The sequence below is a fragment of the Rhincodon typus genome, chromosome 2 (assembly GCF_021869965.1).
Source record: "Rhincodon typus isolate 14 chromosome 2, sRhiTyp1.1, whole genome shotgun sequence".
NCBI lineage: Eukaryota > Metazoa > Chordata > Chondrichthyes > Orectolobiformes > Rhincodontidae > Rhincodon > Rhincodon typus.
In genome coordinates, this window is record NC_063333.1 from 49273638 (window position 1) to 49299377 (window position 25740).

The 25740-nt window shown below is 40.6% G+C and overlaps 1 protein-coding gene across 2 annotated transcripts in view; it reads left to right on the forward strand.

The window, feature by feature from the left end:
• Nucleotides 1-1656: 1656 nt before the first annotated feature.
• LOC109917967 (glycerol-3-phosphate dehydrogenase 1-like protein) overlaps nt 1657-25740 on the forward strand; it is a 47046-nt gene continuing 22962 nt past the window's right edge. The window contains exons 1-5 of one of the 2 annotated variants that reach the window (XM_048612353.1): nt 1657-1725; nt 14285-14462; nt 16733-16873; nt 20783-20921; nt 22992-23104. In XM_048612353.1, the coding sequence (XP_048468310.1) occupies nt 1724-1725; nt 14285-14462; nt 16733-16873; nt 20783-20921; nt 22992-23104 (573 nt within the window). In that variant the 5' untranslated portion in view covers nt 1657-1723. Of the gene's footprint in view, nt 1726-3136; nt 3315-14284; nt 14463-16732; nt 16874-20782; nt 20922-22991; nt 23105-25740 lie in introns of those variants that run through there. The other variant, XM_020517865.2, reaches the window with a different exon arrangement.

Here is a 25740-nt window from a genome sequence, read left to right on the forward strand (position 1 = left end):
CCCCTCCTCCCACCTCAAGCCGCACCTCCATCTCCTACTGACTAACCTCATCCCACCCCCTTGACCTGTCTGTCCTCCCTGGACTGACCTATCCCCTCCCTAACTCCCCACCTACACTCACCTTTACTGGCTCCATCCCCGCCTCTTCGACCTGTTTGTTTCCTCTCCACCTATCCTCTCCTCTATCCATCTTCTATCCGCCCCCCACTCTCTCCCTATTTATTTCAGAACCCCCTTCCCCTCCCCCTTTTCTGATGAAGGGTCTAGGCCCAAAACGTCGGCTTTCCTGCTCCTCTGATGCTGCTTGGCCTGCGGTGTTCATCCAGCTCTACACCTTGTTATCTCAGATTCTCCAGCATCTGCAATTCCTACTATCTCTGACGATATTCTAGTCTGTTTTTCATACAAAGCCGTAGTTGCATTTTTTAAGACAATAAGAAATCAGTCACAAAAATGCACTATACAACTTATTAGACTGGTAACGTGTTTTCACATGTAAGGTACATTGCGATGGCAACACACTAGCTTGTTAGATTGTGTCTCACCATCAAAATGATCACCATTCAGTGTTGCCATACAAAGACTAAATAAAAACTGAAAGAACTGTGGATGCTGTAAATCAGGAACAAAAATAAAAGTTGCTGGAAAAGCTCAGCAAGTCTGGCAGCATCTGTGAAGAAAAATCAGAGTTAATGTTTTAGTTCTGAGGAAGGGTAACCGGACCCGAAACATTAACTGATTTTTCTTCACAGATGCTGCCAGACCTGTTGAGCTTTTCCAGCAACTTCTGTTTCTGTGCCATATAAAGACTGTTTATTTAAAACTATACAATTGAGAGAAAATTTTAAGAAGAGCTTCTATCAGGCACTGTATTTATGCGGCAAGATCTGGACAACATTCAGGTTTGGGTTGATAACTGGCAAGTAACATTTGTGGCACACAAGGCAATGACCATCTCCCACACATGAGAATTTAACCATTGGCCCTTAATATTCAATGGAGTTATCAGCACTGAATCCTCCACAGTCAACATCTTAGGGCTACCATTGAGCAGAAATTAAAGTGGACCAGCCATGAACATATAGTGTTTACAAAAGCAGGTCAGAGGCTGGAAATCCTGAAGTGAATGACTCATCCCCTGTCTCCCTAAAAACACAAAATCCTCGCTAATGTCGCCCCTCGCAATATCATCTCAAGTTAATGGCGCTCTTCAATTAGAACCCTGCATTCACAATCCACTGCTGCTGTTACACATTAACATTGGCAAATGCCTGAATGCTTTTATGTAACTCCAATGTTGTGTCTGAGTGGTGTATCGGTTAATTCTGTTGGATAGACAGCTGGTTTATAATGCAGTGACGCAAACAGAGTGGGTTCAGAGAACATCAGCTGAGGTTACCATGAGACCTCCTTCTCAACCTCTCATGATGATACTATGGGTTTAAGAGGTGTACTTTGTCCTCCTTTTTTTTTGAAGAGAGGTTTTAAGGAAGAGGTGAGGGGCTGCCTATTGAAATCCCATAAAATAAACAGCTTGTGAGGCCTTGGTTTTCTTTTTTAAAGTTGAAGCAATAGAAGCAGCCTGAATGGGTGGGGCAAGCTCCCACAGAACCAGGATTTTAAGTTTGTGTTTCAGTAGTAGCAGCTGCTGGGCCTTGAAGCTGCAGTACATTTCTACTAGTGCTCTGTCTCTCAGAGTTTTCTCCCTGGACTGGAGAATTGCATGTGAGAAATCTATATTTCTGAACTTGGATTTTGCAAAGGGTATATTTATGGGATGTTACTATAGTATATTGGAACAGTTACTGTTTAGTAGTTAATGATCTATTATTCTGTTAAGTTTTCCAATAGTTATTCCAATTTCTGTTGTCGTTGTATTTTAACTATAATGTATGCATAAAGTGTGTTTTGCTTCAAGACTGGTAGTTTGACCAATTGAATTGCATCCGGAATGCAACTCCTAGGACTTGCCTTTTAAAATAAGAAAATATTAGGGTCTAGGCTATCTTAGTATATTTTAAGGGGGTTTGGTCTGGTCCATAACACGGTCATCTCACCTGATTTGAGGTGACCCTCACTTTAAACCACCACTAGTTGTCTCTTTATGATAAGAGAGCAGCCCTATGGTCTTCTGGGACTATAGTGACTTTACTTTCCTGAAGTGAGACCTGGGCTCTGTATCAGTAACACATAAGAGCCCTAGCAAAATTCCACCAGCACCACCTCTGCTGCAATCTCCAAGTTCAATGGGAGGACTGAGCAAATGCTTGTGTCTTAGTTCTTGAAGCTAGGTCTACGAGCAGTCAGGCAAAGTTTCTCATAATCAACTATGATTGACTGGAAAATGCGTGCAGATGGCTGAAATCGTCTCCACTGCTACATCTCAATTCTCAAATGGCCGGTGTTCCAGGAGAGGATAAAGAAAATGCTACACAGACATTCTGGACCTCTCCTTGAAGCATGGCAGCTTTGACATTAATGACTTGCTGCATTACACAATAAGTCCAAATATGATGAGGGAAAGCAGCAGCAGCGGGTAGAGAAATGGAAGCAAATCCTTGAAGCTGGATCCCACTACCTTGTGGGACTCCCTGTTCCACATGCTCAAAAACGTGCAGGTGGAGGATTGGCCTGTTCAAACATGGGAAGATCTATGGCTAGAAATTATGACTCTGAGTAAACATCATCCTCGAGTTGACAGACAGCTTATAATGCTAGTGATCCAGACGGGTGACGGTCAGAAGAGCATTAGTAGGGCTGACTCTGGAGGTTAATAAAGGCATGGACGAGGCATTGAGCAGCAGATGCACTGAGATGATGGTGGATAATGGAATTAGATAACTAGGGGATATGGGATAAATTGTCAAGTAAAAAGCTGACGTAACCAACAGGCTCATTCAATAATGAGTATTGTTCAGCTGGTGTTTGCAGCTTCACCAATGAGGCAGGTACAATGTCTTGTATTTTGACATCTGTCTAATACCACTGTTCCTCATACAAAGTCCTAGTCCCTTCCAGTCACCATCCTAATGCTTACCTCTAACCCAATTCCCATCCCAGCCCAGCCTCAACCCTATTCCCGGCTCCAAAACCAAGCCCACGCCCAGCTCCAACCTTTCCTCTGCAGAGAGGAGGAGCACGTACACGTGACGCGGAGAGATGCACACATGCTCAGAGCCGGCTGCCGGTGTCCCTCAGGTTGACGTTTTGCCGAGCTTCCCCGTGGCTGCTGTCAGACAAAGTCGATAGGAAATCCCGTGCTGCTCGCAAATGGCCGCACCTTTGAAAGTATGCATTATTGGCTCTGGAAATTGGTGAGTTTAATAAGAGGGTTATTGTTGGGAGGTGATGTTTGCCTGTGACTGGCGGTGGGGACTGTCAGCAGGCGGTAATACCAGCAGTGAACCCAGGGTGAAGATTACAATTGTTGCATCGTATGAATTCAGCTTGTTTGGGAATGTTCTTTTTTTTACTTTTTCCACCCCCTGTGTATACTACTGTTTTAAACACACGTTAATGAAGCCCTAGTGTTGCCACTTAGCTGCATGAAGTTCTATATTTGCGAGTTTCGTTATTGCATGCCATACATAGGGAGGAGATATTTTAATGCACTTGCCAACTTTGAACTGATATTTTGACATTTCAAGCGCAGGGTCACTCAGCATAATATTAGCAGTGGTTGATATTTAAATGAAACCCTCATCCACCTCGTCAGGGTTATCTGAGAAGATCTTCTGAATCAGTATATAATATTTAATTTATAGTGTGAGGGTGGCTTTATTTTCTGTAAGCCTGTATACATTTATATGTTCTATTATTACTGATGCATCTTCCAGTGTTTAACATTCTGTGATTTTTAAATAGTGGTATTACAGAGTCTAAGTTTGATTTTCCCCTTTTCAGTAGGGGTTGGATGGTCTTTACAGTGATTAGGATCACCTTGGGAGTGTGAACCTACATTTCATCCTGTTTATATTTGCTAAACGTTCTGACAAGACAATGTTAAATTCTCAAAATTCTTCCTAATCCAGCAATTTAAAAAAAAAACAACTTGTTTCATAATTTTCATGCAGCCTGATGTATCCAGTTTGAGGGCAGAAGAACTGGATTTACTGCGTTACTATTGGAATATGCTCATGGCACTATCCTTTAGGAATGTGTATTAAAATGGTGTGAATATAACAGTGACCTAACACTAATATGTTAGTAACCTAACCACAAGTACAAGCAGCTAGTTTGTCCGAGACCCATCAACGTGAATGCCTGGAATTGTTTTTTAATTACCAAATACATTTGAATGCACTTGACAGTTTGATACAAGATACTAAACTAACAGATCGTTGATCACCAAATATGGATTTTAATAAAATTATTTTGAGAGCTGGGAGTTGCTAGCTAGGTCAGCATTTATGCCCATCTCTAATTGCCCTCAAGTGATGGTGAGCTGCCTTCTTGAAACAGAGGTCCATGTAGTGCTGTTTGGAAAAGAATTCCAGGATTTTGACTGTTTGTTATTCCTCATGTGTTTCCATACAAGCTATCCTAGTGAACGTGTATTTTACAGCTCAGCAGACTTGTACAATACCCTATAGATTTATGGTTCTATCACTGGAATAAGAGAGCCAGACAGATTTCACAGTACAATGTGAAGATTGGGAGCCAGTCAAAAATGCTGAGTTGTCAGAAAAGTTGGTGGTAATTTAAAAGCAGCTTTTTTTCCACCAGTTCAAATGTAATCTGGTAACTTTCTTCTCCCACCCTTGTATTGCGTTTGTGTTTACTCATCGGAATGAAATAAGTATTGAGCAATGAAACATTTAAATCACAGTTGTTGGCTGCAATGCCAAATAAGATAAACACCAACTGAAACTGGTTTGGTTGAATCACCTTAATTTTGTAATTTCTATGTAATGAACATTCTGCCATGGGGCGGCACGGTGGCTCAGTGGTTAGCACTGCTGCATCGCAGCGCCAGGGACCTGGGTTCAATTCCACCCTTGGCCAACTGTATGTGGAGTTTGCACATTCTCCCCGTGTCTGCATAGGTTTCCTCTGAGTGCCCTGGTTTCCTCCCACAGTCCAAAGATGTGTATGTTAGGTGGATTGGTCATGCTAAATTGCCTGTAGTGTTCAGGGATGTGTAGCTTAGGTGGGTTATAGGCAGATGGGTCTGGGTAGGATACTCCAAGGATTGGTGTGGACTTGTTGGGCCGAAGGGCCTGTTTCCACACTGTAGGGGTTCTATAATTTCTATGATCTCTAACTTTCATAGAATCCCTACAGTGTGGAAACAGGTCCTTCGGCCTAACAAGACCACACCGACCCTCAACACATCCCGCCCAGGCCTATTCCCCCTACAACCCACTTAATCTACACATTCCCTTAACCTACACATCTGTGGGCAATTTAGTATGGCCAGTCCACCTACCCTGCACATCTTTGGACTGTGGGAGGAAACCGGAGCACCCGACAGAAACCCACACAGACACAAGGAGAATGTGTAAGCTCCACACACAGTTGCCCGAGGGTGGAATCGAACTTGGGTTCCTGGTGCTGTGAGGCAGCAGTGCTAGCCACTGAGCTACCATACTGCCCATAAATATTACCTCAGTCTCTGGATTAGCAATCCAGTGATAATACCACTAGGCCATTGCAACAATATTATTTGCCACATGAAATTTTCATACAAACAAACCATAAATAACTTGTCAGATCAACCAGTCCACTGAATTCTGTTCTGTTCTACATAAAAGTCAATTGGGATCAGGAGAGAACCAAATGGTAATATTTGTACCATTCTGTGTGCTTAGTATGGTGAACAAAGTACAAATTATGAATATAATGCTAACTAGTTATAGTGTTTGTCAAGGGTACAAACTCAGTTCACTTTGCATATTAGGTATATTACTGAAATAACAGCTCTGATTCCTTTTAACAGTTTATCTAAACAATTGGTGATGCATTTGAGAACTGAGAATTTAATAAAGTTGATTTATTTTAGTTGTGTTACAATGAACTTGTATTTTGTGATATATTACCAATTTGGACAATTATTAAACTTGAAATACTGCCAGCTATTTTCAGCCAGCTATCAAATTAGCCATAGATAATATGCAGACTTTGTGTGTGTGTGTGTGCGCGCACACATGTGAATAAAGTTTTTGTTGACTGTCTTAATTTTATATTGCTTTTCCTTCAAAAAGAAAACATTATTGAGGCAAGTCAGTCTGGTGTGGTTTATTTTTTTAGGTTCCCTACACAAGAATTTGGATATTATCCAGTCTGATTCTAGAAATCCGTGGTTATATTCATAGAATTGTTGTAATGCAAGAGGAGGCCATTTTGCCTACTGTCTGTGCTAGTTTTCTCCATGTCAGAAGTCACATGACACCAGCTTATAGTCCAACAGGTTTATTCGAAATCAGAAGATTTCGTAGCCCTGCCCCTTCATCTGCTGAAATGAAGGAGCAGCGCTTTGAAAGCTTGTGATTTCAAATGAACCTGTTGGACTATAACCTGGTGTCGTGTAACTTCTGACTTTACCCACCCCAGTCCAACACTAGCACCTCCACATCTTGGTTTTCTCTGAGTATCATGCCTTAGTCCCATTCTTCTACCTTTCTCCCACAACCCTGCACATTGTTTCTGTTCATCTCATACTGTCTTGAATCCTTGATTTGACCTGTTTCCACTTGACTTCCAAGCTTTGAATTCCAAACCCTGACTTTAAAACTGCACACGGACACTCACACACTCCATTCCTGATCTTTTTATAAGTGAGAACAGTTGACTGTCTGGACCTCTCATGATTTTGAAAGTTTCTGTCAAACTTCCTTTTGGTATGTTTTCTCTCCAAGCAAAAGGCCCCACCTTCAATCAGTTTTTACAATGGAAATCCTGCAACCACTCAAATCTTTTCTACACTCTCCACTGAATTTATATCCAGACTGTACATGACAGTCCAGCTGAGGTCTAACTTGTGTCTTATTCCTTCCCAAAACTTCAGTGTAAAGCTATTGTTCATCCTCTATGTCAGGTCGAGCAAAAGAGGCAGTTGTGAGTCAAAAGGACATATCCCATTGTTTGCTTCACAGTGATGCCTTACTAAAGGGAGTCACTTGGTAACCGGTTAGAATTACCAAACTGTTACCAGCTGTTTGGTTATTTTAAGGGGTACAACATGTAATTTAACTGTACAATAAAGAGACCCTTGGATAGGATGGAATGCAATGCTAAAAAATAGCTATTTAGTTATGTTGGCTTGCATTTTGAGATAAATGGTGGAAAAAGATGCGTAAGTAGATGCAGCAATGTCTATGGCATGGCTTTCCTTCCTTTTCCAATGTCAGTTTAAATCTGGTGCCAAATCTAGGGGTTGCCTTGATGCACAGCAGGAGTGATATCAGCATGCAAGTAAGGGACTAATAATAGCTCAGTTAGCTGGATAGCTAGTTTGTAATGCAGAGTGGTGCTAACAACGTGGGGTCAATTCCTGCAGCAGCTGAGGTTACCATGAAGACCTTCTCGGCCTTTTCCCTTGCCTGAGGTACGGTGACCCTCATTTTATACCATCACCACAAGTCTCTTTCTAATAAGGAAGGACCCCTATTGTCTAGTAAAACTATGATGATTTTATCTTTACCTTTTAGTATTCACAGGCACAAAAACAAGAAGATAAAAACTATTTATTCTTTACTTTTAAACTATCATATAACAAAACAAATGATATAATTGGATTAAGGTTGAAGCTAAAGCAAACATAAACTTAAGGAAAGATTTTTTGAAATATGTGAATTTCTTTACCATTATGGCAAAATATGTCATGACCCCTAAAACAGCAATTTTACATTTGTACATTGTGTGTTTAGCAGAAATTAAGTGGTTCTTGCGCAGTGTAAAAACTCAGTTACACCTCATTAACTAACTCTAACATTTTGAAGAATTTTTACATTGACACTAACTGCTCAAGGTGTTACAATCCTCTAGAGACAATAAGAAAGATTTGAATTCCCAGTGTCACATTTTTAAAAATTGCTCAAGATCTCCACGTTTTTAAGGCTTTTACTTGAACAAAGAAACTAAAATCAACATCAAGTAAATGACGGCTGCTAATATATTAAATTACAAAAAAGATATCACTTGTTCATTTCCAAACACAGCCAATAACAACTCACAAAGTTCATACATTATACTGCAGAATGTTGCCTTTTTATTTTAAGTACTGTCCGGTGTTTCTAATTATTCTTTCCTCCAACAATGTTGAAAGTCTTGAAAAGTACTTCTCTTCACTTAATTCTAGTAGCAAAGCACTCATTGGAGATTTCCCATTCTTTAAATTTCCACCATGTTCGTCTCTTCAAGGAGGCTTCTTACTTGTATTAGCATTCTGATCCCACAACTGTTACAATTGCAGCTGATATTAATACTGGTCAAATCAAACCTTAAGCAAAACCTGGCTTGGTACATTCTAATTTTGTTATTTTTCTTTTGTTTTGACTGTGGAGGTCAGTTACTGAACACGTCATTAGAGCCTGCTGGGGTACTTTTAACAAAAAAAAGTCAAAAAACCTGAACTTAGACAAAAAAAAGTTTGGGAAGTTTCAAACCTGTAATAGTTCTTTTATCCCAGTTATTTCCTGCAGACAGCAAAACTTCAGAAAAGATTTACTTCTATCTCTACATGAAAGCTTCTTGCTCAGGCTGGCTCGTGCGACTGGTTTCTTTTGAGCAATTGTCTTTATATTCATTAGATGCTTTTTCAACTTTTTGAAAAAGTTGAAAAAGCATCTCTCCCTGAGATACCTAAAACAAATGGCAAATTGAACTCTCTTGTGATTAACTTTCAGAACAAACTCATGAGTTCAATAACTCAGTTTCCACCAGTTTTGGAGGAGTTCCTATTTGAAAGTTAACATGCCTGCTTCCAATTTCTGGTGTGCATGCACACAGACAAACTCCTTTCTCGATATTACAGTTTCTGCATGGGTCCTAGACCTATGTTGCTGGGAAAAGCATAGTTTTCTTTATTCTTTTGTTACAATAAACGAGTACCCCTCAACCCTTCACTTCAAGAGTTGTAAAATTTTATTAAAAATGTATGCAAACAGTTGGGTCTCCAGATTTCTTGTCATCAAGCTCAAAAGGACAGCTGTAAGCATGGGATTAAAACAATGTGTCACCCCCTGACACCCAACACACACTTTTCCCTTAACATACAAAACATAAATTCAACTCAAAGTTATACATTGTTCCTAACACAACCATAGCTTCACGGCTTCAGATAGCTAAATGACCAGTTTGTGATGCAGAGTGATGCTAATGACCTGGGTTAAATTCCTGCATCAACTGAGATTACCATGAAGGACTCTCCTTGTCAACCTTTCCCCTTGTCTGAGGTGTGGTGGACCTCTGGTTAAACCATTACCACCAGTCGTCTCTCTCTAGTGAGAGAGCACCCCTATGGCAACACCGACAGCAGCATCTGCCTCTCTCTCTCCCTGTCTCTCTCTCTCCTGTTTCTATCTGACTGCCTGAGAGTCTGCAAATCTCCCCATGACTACCACTTTACCTTTTCTGTTTAGATGTTAAATCCTGCGCTTGGCTTGTATCCTCCCACTGTTTCCACGGTAGCCAGGTCAAACAGACTTACGGTACAGATTTAGTAGCAGGTCATTATGCTCCTTTTTACTTTGTATTTTAAAAATTATATTTTAATTTAAACATCTTAAAGTCTTGCACTCTAACAAAGAACGCAATGTTTGGGCAATTAAATTGAGTCTGTGCGAACTTAAGGAATGTAGACTCACTAACAAAAATAGAAATTGCTGGAAAAGCTCATCAGGTATGGCAGCATCTGTGGAGAGAAATCAGAGTTGACGTTTAGGGCTCCGAGTTCTGAGGAAGGGTCACTCCACCTGAAATGTTAACTCTGATTTCTCTCCACAGATGCTGCCAGACCTGCTGAGCTTTTCCAGCAATTTCTATTTTTGTCTGTGATTTACAGGATCTGCAGTTCTTTCATTTCAAGTAGACTCACTGGCAACCTCTGCATTCCCATGTTATTTTGTACATGTGCAGATTCTATAGTTTAGTGCAAACTCGTCATCAGTACCACAAAATCCAGATCATTATCTTTTCAAACCTAGCTTTTGCTTATAGCTGCGTAGTCCAAGTTATAGATTTTTAGAAAAAATGCAACGTGTGATATGTTCTGGAAAGGATGACTGGTACATGTATTAGTTTTTGTTTTAACTCGATAAAATGGAGGAAATTCACAAAAGAGCAAAGGTTTAAGGTGAAAGGAGAAAGATTTAAAGGGGACCTGGGGGTAACTTTTTCACACAGGGTGGTGTGTATATGGAACGAGCTGCCAGAGGAAGTGTTGGACACGAGGACAATTACAATATTTAAAAGACGTTTGGACGGGTACTTGCATAGAAAAGGTTTAGAGGGATATGAGCCAAATGCAGGCAAATGGGACTAGTTCAGTTTAAGAAACCTGGTTGGCATGGATGAGTTGGGCTGAAGGGTCTTTCTCCACACTCTGACTCCAACTATAACACCAGTCCATTGGCATCTTAAAAATAGGCTAACATCTCAATTGGGCCTATCGTTAGGACATGTTAAGATTCTGTAATTGAAAGCTGTACCTGTTGCCTGCAAGCCAAACTAGAAAATTAGCATTAGTTGACCATTAGTTTAATTATTTTGATAAAACAAAGAACCTCAGATGCTGAAGATCTGAAGAAGGGTCATTGTACTTGAAACGGCGGCACGGGGGCTCAGGGGTTAGCACTGCTGCCTGACAGCGCCAGGGGCCTGTGTTCAATTCCATCCTTGGGCGACTGTCTGTGTGGAGTTTGCACATTCTCCCCGTGTCTGCGTAGGTTTCCTCTGGGTGCTCCGGTTTCCTCCCACAGTCCAAAGATGTGCAGGCTAGTTGGATTGGCTATGCTAAATTGCCCGTAGTGCCCCGGGATGTTTAGATTAGGTGGGTTAGACATGGGGAGAATGCTGGGATAGGGAAATGGGTCTGGGTGGGATGATCTTCAGAGGAGCGGTGTGGACTTGTTGGGTCGAAATGCCTGTTTCCACACTGTAGAGATTCAATGATTCTATGAAACATTAACTCTACTTTCTCTCCACATATGCTGCAAGACCTGCTGAGCTTCTCCAGCATTTTCTGTTTTAGTTTGATTATTTAATTCATTTTCAAATAACTTCAAACGCAACATATTTCTGGGTTTCAACCAAAAATAACTTCTCCTTGACAATTTGTAGATATTTAAAAAGTAGAAGTTGTTGTAGGAACTGCAGTAGGATTTTATCAAATAAAATGAATTTAAAAAATTTTAATATGTTTATTATCAAAACATTTTCTAACTCCTGTCGCTAATATGCCTCTCAACAGAATTAAGAGGCAAATGTAAAACTGCTGCAAAAATCAGTAGTTGCTGTGTTTTTTTTAATTGTTAATTTCATAACAAATGCACTTTGCAGGGACTGATAACGGAGCTAAACTTTGTGCTGTCAGTTGGACCTGATCTGTCACCTAGCAACTTTTTTGCAACTTATTAACTTATTAGTGTGACTAATCATGTTTCCTAATAGCTTTTGGTTGCTACAATATGGGCAACGTGGAGCGTGGACCCTGTCCCCTCTTATTGCAGAATAATAAAAGGTCACTTGTGTACATGCAATTGAAAACAGATAATGTTGCAGAATACAATTGGGCATTGACTCATTCACAAAAGCCCTGCTAGTTTTCTGTAAAGGAATATTTCTCCATAAGTATTACTTAATGTACAAACATCATTTCTTTGGTGCTCTTGAGTTTTAATTCCACAAACGGTCAGACAGAATTGCTCCTTAGACAGTTAATGATTTTATGCCTGGGATCAACCACCTTACCTCAAAAGGGGCTGCACCTAATCCATAGAAACCCTACTGTGTGGAAACAGGCCATTCTGCCCAACAAGACCACACCAACCCTCCGAAGAGCATCCCACCCAGACCCATCCCCCTACTCTTTCCCTGTAACCCTACATTTCCCCAGGCTACTACACCTACCCTACACATCCCTGAACACTGTGCGCAATTTAGCATGGCCAATCCACCTAACTTTACACATCTTTGGACTGTGGGAGGAAACCGGAGCACCCAGCAGAAACCCACACCAACACAGGGTGAACGTGCAAACTTCACAAAGACAGTTGTCTGAGGGTTGAATCGAACCCGAGTACCTGGTGCTGTGAGGCAGCTAACCAGTGAGCCACTGTGCCCATAATTGTCAAAACTAAAATTTCATTAGAAACTGCAACTGTGCATGCTCATACAAGTTCCTTTTGAAGGAAAATGGAAGTTTTAAAAGCTATATTTGAGCAGACACTTTGTTACATAAAAGTTTACAGCTTAGAAACAGGCCGTTTGGCCTAACAGCTGCTTGGTGGAGTTCATGCTTCCCATGATACACAGCTCCCCTGGAAACCAACATAAACAAAATCTCCTACAACTGCAAGTCCTTGATACCAACTTCAACTTTTACTGCGCAATAATTTATGAAGGAAAAATGTGGTTCTTAGAATCTATCAGTTATGTTCTCCTTGTAATGCAGTTAATCCAGTTGACTTCTGGCTTACCTTCTTATTGATCTTCTAATTATTTTATTATGACAAGTTTGACAATCTTCAATCACAGTGTGAAAAAGATTTTTCTTCTTGCAAAATGCCAAGAAGCTGCAAACCGGTTTGCATGTCACAGGTACTTTGCAAGTAGAAAATATTCTAGTCTGAAAGCAGCACAGATAAGATAAACTGGAGCAAAGGGAGAGCATTAGTCCCAAAAATAAATCCCAGTCCCAACCTGCATTCCAATCTCCTTCAGCTTTATGAAAGACTATCTGGGGACTACTGACTTACCTGCTCCCAGGAGTTAGGTTTGCAATTTAAATATTCTATTGAGGTTGCTTATTTCATCTTTATTCAACATTTGAAATTTTAACCGTGACCTGAATCTTGGGAAACTAGCAAACTAAATTGAGGCAAGGTTTGCCAGTTCATGGTTTAAGGACATTCCAGCTACATGCTGAGATCAGCATGCCTGCCTGGCCACCCTGTCAGGATCAGACAAACCCCACCAGGACCCCCACTCTCAATTCCAATTTGTTTCACAAGCCTCTGATTTCTGGACCCCACCAGCACAGTTGGGACGCAGACCAATCTGTACGGTTGGAGTGTGCGTGGAGCAGGCCGCAGCTTCCGACTTATCCTTGCCTGCACCCTTCACTGCCACTTGCATAGATCATCCATTCTTGAAATGTATCTGAAGGCTAATCTGATTTTAGACCTTGACAGTTCTAGAGTTGACAATAAATATAATGACATGTGGGTAGCCCGTACATAACAGAAAATAACATGTACCTATTTAACAGCATTAATGTTTATAAGACGTGTTCCATTCTTTGACTGTGCCATATTTAATATCCTCTTTTTCTATATGCATCTTCTAACCCTCCACCTCTGATCTGCATTTGTAAGTGCATATAATTGAGGTATGAGAGAAAGCTGTTTGTATACTTTGTGTATACTGTGGAAATGTAGGGAATAAACATTTATTACTATATTCCTACAAGACTTAACTAAAATATTCTGAGAGCTTAACTGTTCCATGACTTTCTTTTCCCCCTTCTCCACTTTATCCTGTTGGTTTTTCTCCTTTTATCCCATTTCTCTTGAAGGCAATGAATCACTCTGCAGTACAGTTCTACATATGGCAACAGCTCTTCATTACCTTGCCCAAATGGTCATTCATCATGCGAGACTGGACAGTGAGTATTGCCAGAGGAATTGTGTGAGGAACTTCGCAGTCAAGTTCCTTCTTGCCCAATGTCCTCTCAGTTAATAGCAAGCAGGCGTAAGAACCTGAGCCAGTTCTGTTTTTTCTCTTTTATTATGTTGTTTCCTTCTCCCCTTTATTAGAAACCTTTATTAGTCTGTCGCTGAGTATTACAACATGTAACATTACTACAGTGAGCTGGAGGATATCAGTGGTTGGGGGACAGTGGATGTAGAAATTTTGTATTTCACAACAAGGGAATAATTAACACCCAGAAGGTAGATTGCTATGTATACGTACATTACAGTGCTCACCGCTGTCATTTTATCCATTATTATTTGCATTTAAATGCACAATCTGTACAATTGTGTTAAAGATATAAAAAATGTGCAACACTCCATCAAGCTGAAAACTGAATATTGTCCTTCACACATTTTAAATATTTCCACAGGGGCTCTGCAATTGCAAAAATAATTGGAAACAATGTAAAGAAGATTCAGAAATTTGCCACAACAGTCAATATGTGGGTCTTTGAAGAACTGGTTAATGGAAGGAAGCTAACTGAAATTCTAAACCAAGAACATGAGAATGTTAAATATCTGCCAGGATACAAACTGCCTGAAAATGTGGTAAGGTAGTAGACAGGAAAAGATGTTGATAAGCTAAAGATTAATTGTTGTTTGAAGGTAAAATTCCTGTTTGTTACCCATTAATTTTACAATTTTTTTTACAATTAGAAAAATAAATTATCCTTAATTTCATTTATTTCATGGTTTTACCATTGCTTTCCTGTGCTTTGTGGAATGTGGTTTGTTTTTATTATTTCTGAATTAAACACAGGGTTAAATTTTTAAGAACCAATTTAACATGGAAATTTTAAAGTAGCATTCGATGTGACCGTTTGCACAGGCGTTAGTTATACGGAGTAAAACGGGTACAAAGTTCAAAGCAGAGTTTAACGGATGAGGGGACGGCATGCTACACAGACTGCTTCCTAAATTACTTAAACCTCAATAGCCTTTGAGTCCAGCTGAATATAACACTGACTTCGGTCCTTCCTATGAGGAATCGCTGCTTCTGGTCTGTTCTTCCTCCTGGTGTTGATAGTTGAGATTGAAGTGTGATCAATGTATGAATATATTAAAGCTTTAATATTATTCCGTGAACCATTGGGATTTTGGAATTTACTGTGATTTTGTTAGAAGCTTTTTTTTGTTTGAATTATGTAATAACTTCTTCAGACCAAAAACCATTTTGTAAAATAAACTTGTTAATATATCCTACTAATTCAAGTTCTTAAGGCATGCCGTAAAGAAAATGTTGCTTTCGAATAGAACCTTTCATGACTTTAGGACGAGTCAAGGCACTTTTACAGCCAATGTAGTACTTTTGAAGTGTGTTCACTGTTTTAGTGTAAATGACAGTTTGACCTTACCCTGCACTTCACATTCTATTAATTGTCTCACTCAGATTATCAAATCCCAATTCGTTTTGGAAAATTAGATATTCTAATACCAATTCTTTTACTTTCTCTCATGGGGATTGACTTTTTCAGGTTCTAGTACCTCACCTCAAAAGATATACTTATGTGAACATAATGTCTCAGGAGGCTGTTCAACATGGAGGGCGTTGCAGGCAAGACCAATCACAATATCACATGATGCCCATCCACAAATTTTAGAGGAGTTGCTTAGCAATGACATTTCCTAAATCAGGAATTGACGGTAATTTTAGGGCTTCTGCGCTGCTTAAACTGAGACTGATTAATTTTGCATATATTCTACATTATATAGATTGTAAGTTGCTAAACGCAATCTCTAGTCTATGCTAACTGAGCTCATAACCATCAATGTCAAGTTGCTCACTCATGGGGCTCGAATTTAGGGTATGCTCTGTTCCCTGATACCTCCTGCCCCCGAGTAAAACGCTGGTCAGCAGCCTGCCCACAAAAAAAAACCCTGTCTGTATGACAGATTGTTAATTAACTCAGGACAACACTTCAACCTTAATTTGGGGAGGAAGTCCCACCTTAGTTGCAGCAATACCGATTTGATTTTTGGCCGCACTGGGACTACAGTTAGTCTCTAAGAAAGCAAAGTTGTGGGAGCTGGACTGAAGATAAGTATGGGGTATCAATGAGGCCTAGTTGTAAGGGTCCAGCAAAGGGGTTGGGACCTTGTTTTGAGTGGTTGGGGCAGTGGGCTAAAGGGAGGCTGAAGTTTTGGGGTTGGGGGCGGTTTACCTCTGATGGACATGGGGGCCTTGAAAGAAATCTTCACACCTACCTTAACCATGATACAAGTCCGTCCAGTAGAAGCTGTTGGGCCTGCAACTGGGGGTCTCCCCTTGCTAATAGCGCAGGTTCAGCGCTTAAGTGATCATTGGTTAGTCACTTAAGGGCTTCATGAGGCCCGAGACTGGGTGGGTGCCTACACCCTCCCCAAATAAAAGGGATACAGGTGAGTATTGAGTAGTAATGGGGGGGGGGGGGGGGGGAAATGGGCAGACAGCCAACACACTTCATTTTACAAGACAACCCCAACAGATATTAGAGCAATTGTATAAAGTATATATTTGTATTTATATATTAAATATATTTGTAAATCTGCCTGTTGTTTGGGATAGTCTAAATTCATAAAAGGTACTATATAAATGCAGGCCTTTCTTTCTATTTGTTTACATGTTGGGCATCCAAACTCCTTGATCTGTAACACTTCTTTCAGACAGTGGAGTAATGAATCTAATTGTCTCTGATGGTCTGCAAAAGGCAAGTGCATGCTACTGATGGGCTGATGCAATTATGGATGATGAGTGTAAAAGCAGTTATAGTGCTGCTTGCAAATGAACAACATCTGCTTTGTGTACAATTACTTCCTAATCTATTGTGATTTTATTATAGGTTGCGATTCCAGACGTGAAGGAGGCTGTACGTGGTGCAGATCTGTTAGTATTTGTTGTACCCCATCAATTTATCCGTAAACTGTGTGATGAAATAATTGATCAAGTGCCCCAGAAAGCTCTTGGCATAAGTCTTATAAAGGTACATATGTATTTATAAATGATTCTCTCACTTCTGGTTGCCACAACTGTGGGCCATACAATTTCATTTGAGAAAGATTTTGGACTGGAAAGGAAAAATAGAATCTGTTTCTAGCTTAGAATCTTTCAATGTTTAATTAACTTGCAATGTTTATAAAATGTCAATTGATGCCTGCTATTGTCTGCCAAGTACTCAGTTCCTTACTGACTCCTTTTCCTCCAAGTTTTCAACATCCTAAGAGCCAGCATACATCTGCAATCAATAATTTGGGAGAAAGTTAGTAAGCATTTAGAAACGTGTGGATTATTCGAAGTCAGGATAGATTTGTTAATCTTTTGAGGAAAAATTAGATACTTAGTTGAAACCGAGAAAGGTACAAGATGATGGGAAGTCTTGTTTCGGTGGAATTAGTTTTGGATTTCTTAAGCAGCAAGCTGACATAGTCATTGATTGTAAACTGACTAGCTTTCCTTGCAGAAGTAGGCAGGCATAACCAAACTGTTAACAGAACATGATATATCAACTAAACTACCTGCCATCTCTCATCTATATTTTACTTTTAGTTTTGCTGTTGCCTCTCCACATTGCTTATGTTTATAGAAGCAATGTCTTAAAAAACACAGAATGCTGACATGCAGCAAACCAGCCAGTATCTGTAAAGGGGACAAACAAAAACACACATTGTTGGAAGAAGTCAACTGGTCTAGTAACATCTGTGGAGAGAAAACTGTCGCGAAATGTTAACTCTGGACTGTTTTCTCTCCACAGATGCTGCCAGGCCTGCTGAGTTTTCCAACAATTTGTGTTTTGGTTTGTTTCAGTTCTCCAGCATCTGCAGTTCTTTGTAATATTTCTGTAAAGGGAACAGTGTATGCACCCAGCATTTTCTGCTTTTGCAGCTTTGTTGAATATTGGCACGTGCATTCAAAATAAAATGCAGTGAAAAGTGTGCACCGTCACTCGTACATAAGCACCATTCACAGGATAAAATAAAGCGAGATAACTTAAAGAGAGTCCAACTTTCCTTCTTTGCTGCTATACCACTGCCAGACTCGCACTCTGGCCTTTCCAGCCCATACTACGCCACAGAGTGTGCCCTGCTTTGGGCTACCACAGTCTGTGCCATGCTGCTGTCAAGGGCCTACTCCACATGGAAAATGAGAACCCCACTCCAGGCCTCACAGGCCAGCTGACTGACTCAGCTGCCACCTCCAAAAACACCACCACTGCTCCGGAGCCCATCAAAGCCCTCTCCCGCCGATGAGCTCTCTTGGCTACCCGTGGTTCCAGGACTCGGCCCCCATGATGCCCCAACTACGCAGCCTCATCGTTGCTCCTGGGACATGGCTCCTCCGGTGCTCCGGGACGTGGCCCTTTGGCCCCCTCCGTCGCTCTGGGGACTCAGCCCCTCTGGGACTTGCTGCAACCCACATCTGATCCGCCAATGTTGCTCCAGCCCGCGCTCGTTCCGCTGCCACTGTAAGGCACGGTCCGCACACTCAGCTCCCACCCACTCATTGGAGTTGACTCCTTTCTTCAGGTTGGAGTTAAATAATTGAAGTTATAAACAGATAAAGATGAGGGGTGGGAATACTGCAAAGGGGAGAGGGAGAGAGAAATTAAAAAAAAGAAAAGGGGAAAGGAACTGGCGAGCAGAGGAGCTCCAACTGGAGCATCTTACCCTGCTGTTCTCTTGCTCGGACAGCTTAATAATTGGATACTGTTTATGCTACTAACCTTTTAACTTCAAAAATTGATCTTCATTGGCTAAGTCTGCATGTTGGTTAGATAATAGGTTGCTACATTGGAGAGGTAATGTTTAATAAACTACTGAAACTGGGTAAAAATGATTAAAGATAGGAATTATGTACTTATCTTTCAAGCACTCCAAGATGGCAGTGGAGTAGCTACGCAACATGCGGGCTCCTCAGTCCAAGAGCCTGGAGCTCATCTATTCCATCCGCTTTACTTTTCTCTCTTTTTCTATGCTTTTTAGAAAAATGTTTCCATTTATTATGGTATCTTCTTTTAATGACTTCGGCAGAAGGCATCTTCTCCCTGCCCAGGCCCCGCGATGAGGTGGCTTCCAGCAGCCCAGAATAGTGGTATAGCGAGGTGCCTGGCAGGGACATCTCCTGGTGTGGCAGCCTCCTCCAGGAGGAGCAATCTTGGTCTTGTCCTGGCGCGGAGATCTCGTCTTGGTGTAGACATCTTGTCCTTGCTGTGGACATCTTGTCCTTGCTTTGGTGGTGGCATTTGGGTCTTTCGGCAGTCTTTCAGCATGGAGGTCTCAGCCCTGCATGGTGGTTTCAGCCCTGTTTTCCAGCGTACCCTGAAACCCAGAACTGTTAATTGACTGTGATGAACTTCTACTTTATTTCTTCTTATTTATGATTTCTGTCATTAATTTAGGCGCTGTGGTAGAGCAACTTATAAGACGTTTCACTGTATTTTTTAATTATAAAACTACATGTGACAATAAATTGCTATTCTATTCATGTTATCTATGTGGCTACATGTGCTGAGTATGTTAAGTGGCCCACGAATGTGTAATTAACTATGGTGAAATTCATGTCTGATCTTGTAGCGTTGCGAAGTTAGGTAGAGTGCTTGTGGATTGGGAGGCAGGAAGTTAGAATTGGTCTTTGTAAAATGTTAAAGGGGGAAGCATTTCATGGTCCCTTTTAAAGATGATGTGCTTTTTCTATGCTTCAAGATTTAAAATGGTTGTCTTTGAGCAGCAGCTTGAAAGTTTGAAAGTACACAGAGAGCACCCGAATTGAAACATTTGTATTGAAAGGCTGTATAGTTCGCAGACCAAACAGCAGTTTTACCAAGACAACAGGCTTTTGAACTTGGCCAATCAATTTGAACAAGGCACTTAAATACCACAAGCCAATTAAATTTAAATCTGATGGTTTTGACAACATAGGACCAACCCTATTGTAAGAAATATTAATATGTCATCAAGGGTATAAAAGAAGGGAGCAGTTGGACGAAGACAAGGAGCTAACTGCCATCTGCCAGAGCTAACAGCTGTCAGCTCTCAAGAGGGAATCACTGGCTGTCACAGTCTCCTCTATGTCTTGGAAGAAGCACCATCTAAATACCAACAGCACAATTAGTTAACATTGCTGACAGAAGAATCAATGGAGAAGGCGCAAGAACTTTCTGAAAGACATGCAGCCTGGCTGTAATTTTGACAGACTAAACTCTTTTTTTTTTATATATAAGTAGGAGTTGTATTTATTGGCACAGCATACCATTAGAATCTTGTTTTATTCAGGAATAGTTAGTAGTTAGCAGGGATTTATTCGGTTTGTTAATAGTTTAGTTTAGTTAATTTGTTCACTGTTAGAGTTAAGTAAATTGTTACTTGTTGATTTTAAAGTGAGTGTCAGGGATTTATTTTATTTAATTACTAGAAGTTGCTGAAAGGCAGGTTACACCACTTTTCACACTCCTTTTACAGGTTATTGGGCGGGGTGCTCCTCTTTGGGTGTTTCAGTTTTAGTTCACAGAGGAGGGGGGGGTGTCAACGTCTGCTTTATAACAGTAGTCATCTCATGATTATTACCAAAGCAGTCAACAATTTAGTAAATAAGTAAAATTTCAAATCTTTCATGTGAATGATATTAAACATTTATCAATCTAAGCATTATTTCAAAATACAGTGCACAATGTACATATATATGTCATTATGAACACAACCATATTAGAAATATCAGAATGCAATACCATGACTTTGTATTGAAAAATTACAACCAAGGGATCATAATGAAAGCACAAAGCTATCACTAATGTGTACTTTCATAGGAATGGTGAATATTGTAATCCTAATGTTTAAATGAATTGTTTCAGTCACTGTACATTCAATATTTTTCTATCAATTTTTCTATTTGACTCCAGGGAATTGATGAAGGTCCCGAAGGACTAAAATTGATCTCTGAAATAATCAGGGAGAAAATGAAGATTGATGTTAGTGTATTAATGGGGGCCAATATAGCCAATGAGGTTGCAGCGGAGAAATTCTGTGAAACTACAATAGGTAAATCTGTTTACTTGGTAACAATTCTATTTTTGCATTGCAAAATTCTTTTAAAAATCTAAATTCAGTATGCTATGAATTGTGGTGCAGTGTATTAACCTTCCCGTTAAGGATAAGCAATGAAGTGTATGGCAGTTAGTAATCCTTCAGTTAAAGATATTCTGTGAGTTGTGCAGTACTGTATTAAACTTCCACTTAAGGATGTTGGTAGAAAATTGCATGAATTACCAGTTTAGTTGTTACAAGTTCTAATCTTGTCAGCTTTCAGAAAAACAATGGTGTTTATGCAGTCCATTTTATGTTTAGTTCTGTGGAGGAGCTGTTATCATTTCTTACCACTTCACTGGAATGCATAGGAAAATGAATTAGGCAGAGTACAAACCATACAGATTAGTTGGTCAATAGTTTGTGCTGAGTTAGTTGATCTGAACTGGTGTGATAGTTAAAATTGTACTAACAGTTGTAGTATTGCTTTAACTGTCTTTATGCCTGTGAACTGATAATCAGGGTTTCCACTCATGACTGTTATCTACCGACACCTGCAGGAATATTGTAGACATGTACTGCTGGATCAAAATACCAGCTAACACTTTCACTGAATCACACAAAATGAACTTTATTGAACTTCACCCCAATCTGGAGTCATTGCCTTTGTAATAGATGGACAGCTACTTGGAAGAAAATAAACAAATAAGTAAACAGAAACAGAACTTGGGATGTTACTCAATGAGGCACTTATGCGCAAAATATAAAATAATCTTTACCAGCATAAAAGGGAGTTGCAATATTCTAAAAGTATACAGAAACAAATGATAACCATTTTATTCTGAAAAATTTTTGTAAATAGCAAAATAATAAAGAAAATGTTTTCTTTGATTGAAAATGTCGTATGAATTGTAGAACAAATAGTGATTGAATTAATGTACACAATTCATAAATGTCTGGTTCCTGACTTACTGGAATGTGCGTAGTGCTAACTTAAGAAAAGATAGGAAACTTTCAATATGCAAACAGGCAGTTTGACTTCAGCAATTCATCTGTGTTTACCCCTCATATATCAACAAATAATTCTAATCTCACATATTCACCAGGTGCAATCTGGTGCAACCAGATGCTTGATGTTAGCCTTTGCCCCTTTTCACCTGAAATCTAACAAAGTTTACATCTGTCTTGATAATTTATAGTCTTTAGCATTCTTTCTCATAGCATTGGCTCCATTGCTTTTCTGAAAAGTCAAATCAATTGCTGTTTCTAATTTCTTCACTGAAAGTGTTACCTCCTTGATTTTCATAATTCTACAGGTCATACTATTATTTTGTAAGAATCAGCACTGACTGACACTTGCACACAGGCCTTTAGTCCCATATAGTCTGCACAATGTATTTAAAGCCAAATATTTAGTTACACAATAAAACCCAAAAGAACTGTGGATACTGTAAATCAGGAACAAAAACAGAAATTGCTGGAAAAGCTCAGCAGGTCTGGCAGTATCTGTGAAGGAAAAAATCAGAGTTAATGTTTCAGGTCTGGAATTAGTTTTGTTTGGAAAACCTCGGCGACATGGATGAGTTGGACTGAAGAGTCTGTTTTCATGCTGTGTGATTCTATTTATACAGGGGCAAACATCTCTAGCAGATTAGTTGGCAATTCTAATTTATAAATAAGCAAAGAAACATATTTATTTAGCACCTTTCACACTTGCAAGCCACCCTAAAGCATGTTATATCCAATTAAACACTGCCCCACACACACACACACACACACACACACACACACAGAGTTTGGCAATTTAAATGGAAACGTAGATTATAACATTAGTTATCAGTAGCCCAAATGACAGTACTCTGGTCTTTTAGCATTCTTAAGTAGCATGAGTTCGTGCATTGTTGTGAAAATCCTAAAAGTAACACTGAGTCTGTTTATTTCAAAACAATTCTGTGAACCGATTACATGTTTGGTATTTACATGTGCTGCCTTTCTTGTTCATAATCTACTGTGTTACCTTAAAAAGTGGCAGTATGTTTTAAATTCCGTTAATTAAAGAACTAAATAAATCTGTTTTATAATCAGGCAGCAAAAATGTACAAAATGGAAACCTTTTCAAAGAGCTTCTGCAAACATCCAATTTCCGGATAAGTGTGGTGGAAGATGCGGATACTGTGGAACTGTGTGGAGCACTAAAGGTCAGAAAGCCTACCAAAGTTCAGATGCTTTTTTAAGATTTTAAATCCTCCTTCTCATTTCCAGTATCAACCCATTTATATGTTGGTGCCCAAACGTTCTGCTTGAGTCTCACCAGTGCCACTTGAAAGCAAACAGGAGGTACATGGTTATGGCCTGGTTGTTTTTCAGTTCCTAGAGGTTATAATGGGCAATTTGGTAGCATGGGGATTGAATCTATGACTCCCTTACTCACACCATAGTAGTGTGTTTCACCGTAGGCTTTGGCTGACTAGTCATATTCGAGGAGTGAAGGACATAAACTGGGTAATACTCCTCCTCCCACCCACCTTCCTGCAAAAATGCTATCCCCTATTCCCAATTCCTTCGCCTCCGCTGCATCTGCTCCCAGGATGAGGCATTCCACTCCCGTACATCTCAGTTGTCCTCGTTTTTCAAGGACCGTAACTTCCCCCCCTCGGTGGTCGAGAACGCCCTCAACTGTGTCTCCCACATCTCCCGCACCTCATCCCTCACACCCTGTCGACACAATAAGAACCAAAAAAGAATCCCCCTCGTCCTCACGTACCACCCCACCAACCTCCGGATCCAACGCATCATCCTCCGACACTTCCGCCATCTGCAATCCGACCCCACCACCAAAGACATCTTTCCCTCCCCACCCTTATCTGCTTTCCGGAGGGACAACTCTCTCCGTGACTCCCTTGTCCGCTCCACACTCCCCTCCAGCTCCACCACACGCGGCACTTTTCCCTGCAACCGCAGGAAGTGCTACACCTGCCCCCACACCTCCTCCCTCACCCCCATCCCAGGCCCCAAGAAGACTTTCCACATCAAGCAGATGTTCACCTGCACATCTGCTAATGTGGTATACTGCATCCGCTGTACCCGTTGTGGCCTCCTCTACATCGGGGAAACCAAGCGGAGGCTCGGGGACAGCTTTGCAGAACACCTACGCTCGGTTCGCAATAAACAACTGCACCTCCCAGTCGCGAACCATTTCAACTCCCCCTCCCATTCCTCAGACGACATGTCCATCCTGGGCCTCCTGCAGTGCCACAACGATGCCACCCGAGAGTTGCTGTTCCTGCAACCTATATTCCGCTTGGGAACCCTGCAGCCCAATGGTATCAATGTGGATTTCACAAGTTTCAAAATCTCCCCTCCCCCCACCGCATCCCAAAACCAGTCCAGCTCGTCCCTGCCTCCCTAACCTGTTCTTCCTCCCACCTATCCCCTCCTCCCACCTCAAGTCGCACCTCCATCTCCTACCGACCAACCTCATCCTGCCCCCTTGACCTGTCCATCCTCCCTGGACTGACCTATCCCCTTCCTAACTCCCCACCTACACTCACCTTTACTGGCTCCATTCCCGCCTCTTCGACCTGTTTGTTTCCTCTCCACCTATCCTCTCCTCTATCCATCTTCTATCCGCCTCCCACTCTCTCCCTATTTATTTCAGAACCCCCTTCCCCTCCCCCTTTTCTGATGAAGGGTCTAGGCCCGAAACGTCAGCCTCTCTGCTCCTATGATGCTGCTTGGCCTGCTGAGTTCATCCAGCCCTGCATCTTGTGTTGAAAAAGTGCCTTTTGTTAAATGGATCAAAGCCAGATGATGAAGTATGAAACTAAATATCCAAGTTCAGCAGGTCCTAGGGAAGAAAGATGGATTGTTGGCCTTTATTTCAGCAGAACGGAGTGTAAAAATAGAGTAGAGTTGCTAAAACTATACAAGGTACAAATTAAAGCACACCTAAAATATGGTGAACAGTTTGGGTCCCCTTATGTAAGGAAAGATACAGTGGCATTGGAGGCGGTCTAGTGAAGGTTTGCTAGGATGATCCCAGGTTTAAAGCGAATGTCTTATGAGGAAAGGTTGAGAAGTTTGGCCTGTACTCGATAGAATTTAGAAAAAACAGAGAGGTGATCTTCTTGAAACATAAAAGTTTCTTAGGGGGCTTGACAAGGTAGATGCAGACATGTAGATGTTTCCCTTTGTGGGTGGGTTGAGGACTAAAAGACATAATCTCAGACTAATGGGTCACCCATTTCTGATAGAAATTAGGAGTAACTTTTTACTACGGATGGTTGTCATAGCTGGCAACTACGAATATTCAAGGCTGAGGTAGAAAGACTTTTAATCAGTAAAGGAATCACGGATTATGGGGGTGAAAGCAGGAAAGTGGCATTGTGAATTTGCCAGATCATCCATGATCTCACTGAATGGCCTACATCTGCTCCTGTGTCTTATAGCCTTATATAGTCTTGTAACTCTGTGTACATAACAAATCTGTTCAACTTTAATCATTTCCTCTGGCTTAGTTTTGAGATTCTTAAACATGGCAATGGGTTTGGGCCAGTTGCCTGGCTGGTCAAACTAGGATTTTGGCAAATCTGTTTTTATTAAATTACTAGATTGAAAAGTAATAAAAGCATAACAATGCAATCCTGTCTTTTTCCTTCTTCAGAAATTTGGTCAAAAATCTGCATGTTGTTAGTACAGATATCTATTTTAAGAAGTTTGATAGCAGGAAATGCTGCTTCTGCATCTTGAAAGTCATGGCTTTATTTTGCATTTGGACCCAAATTTGTTTGAAGGCAATGTATTAATCTGTGATCTCATAGCATCTAATCAGATA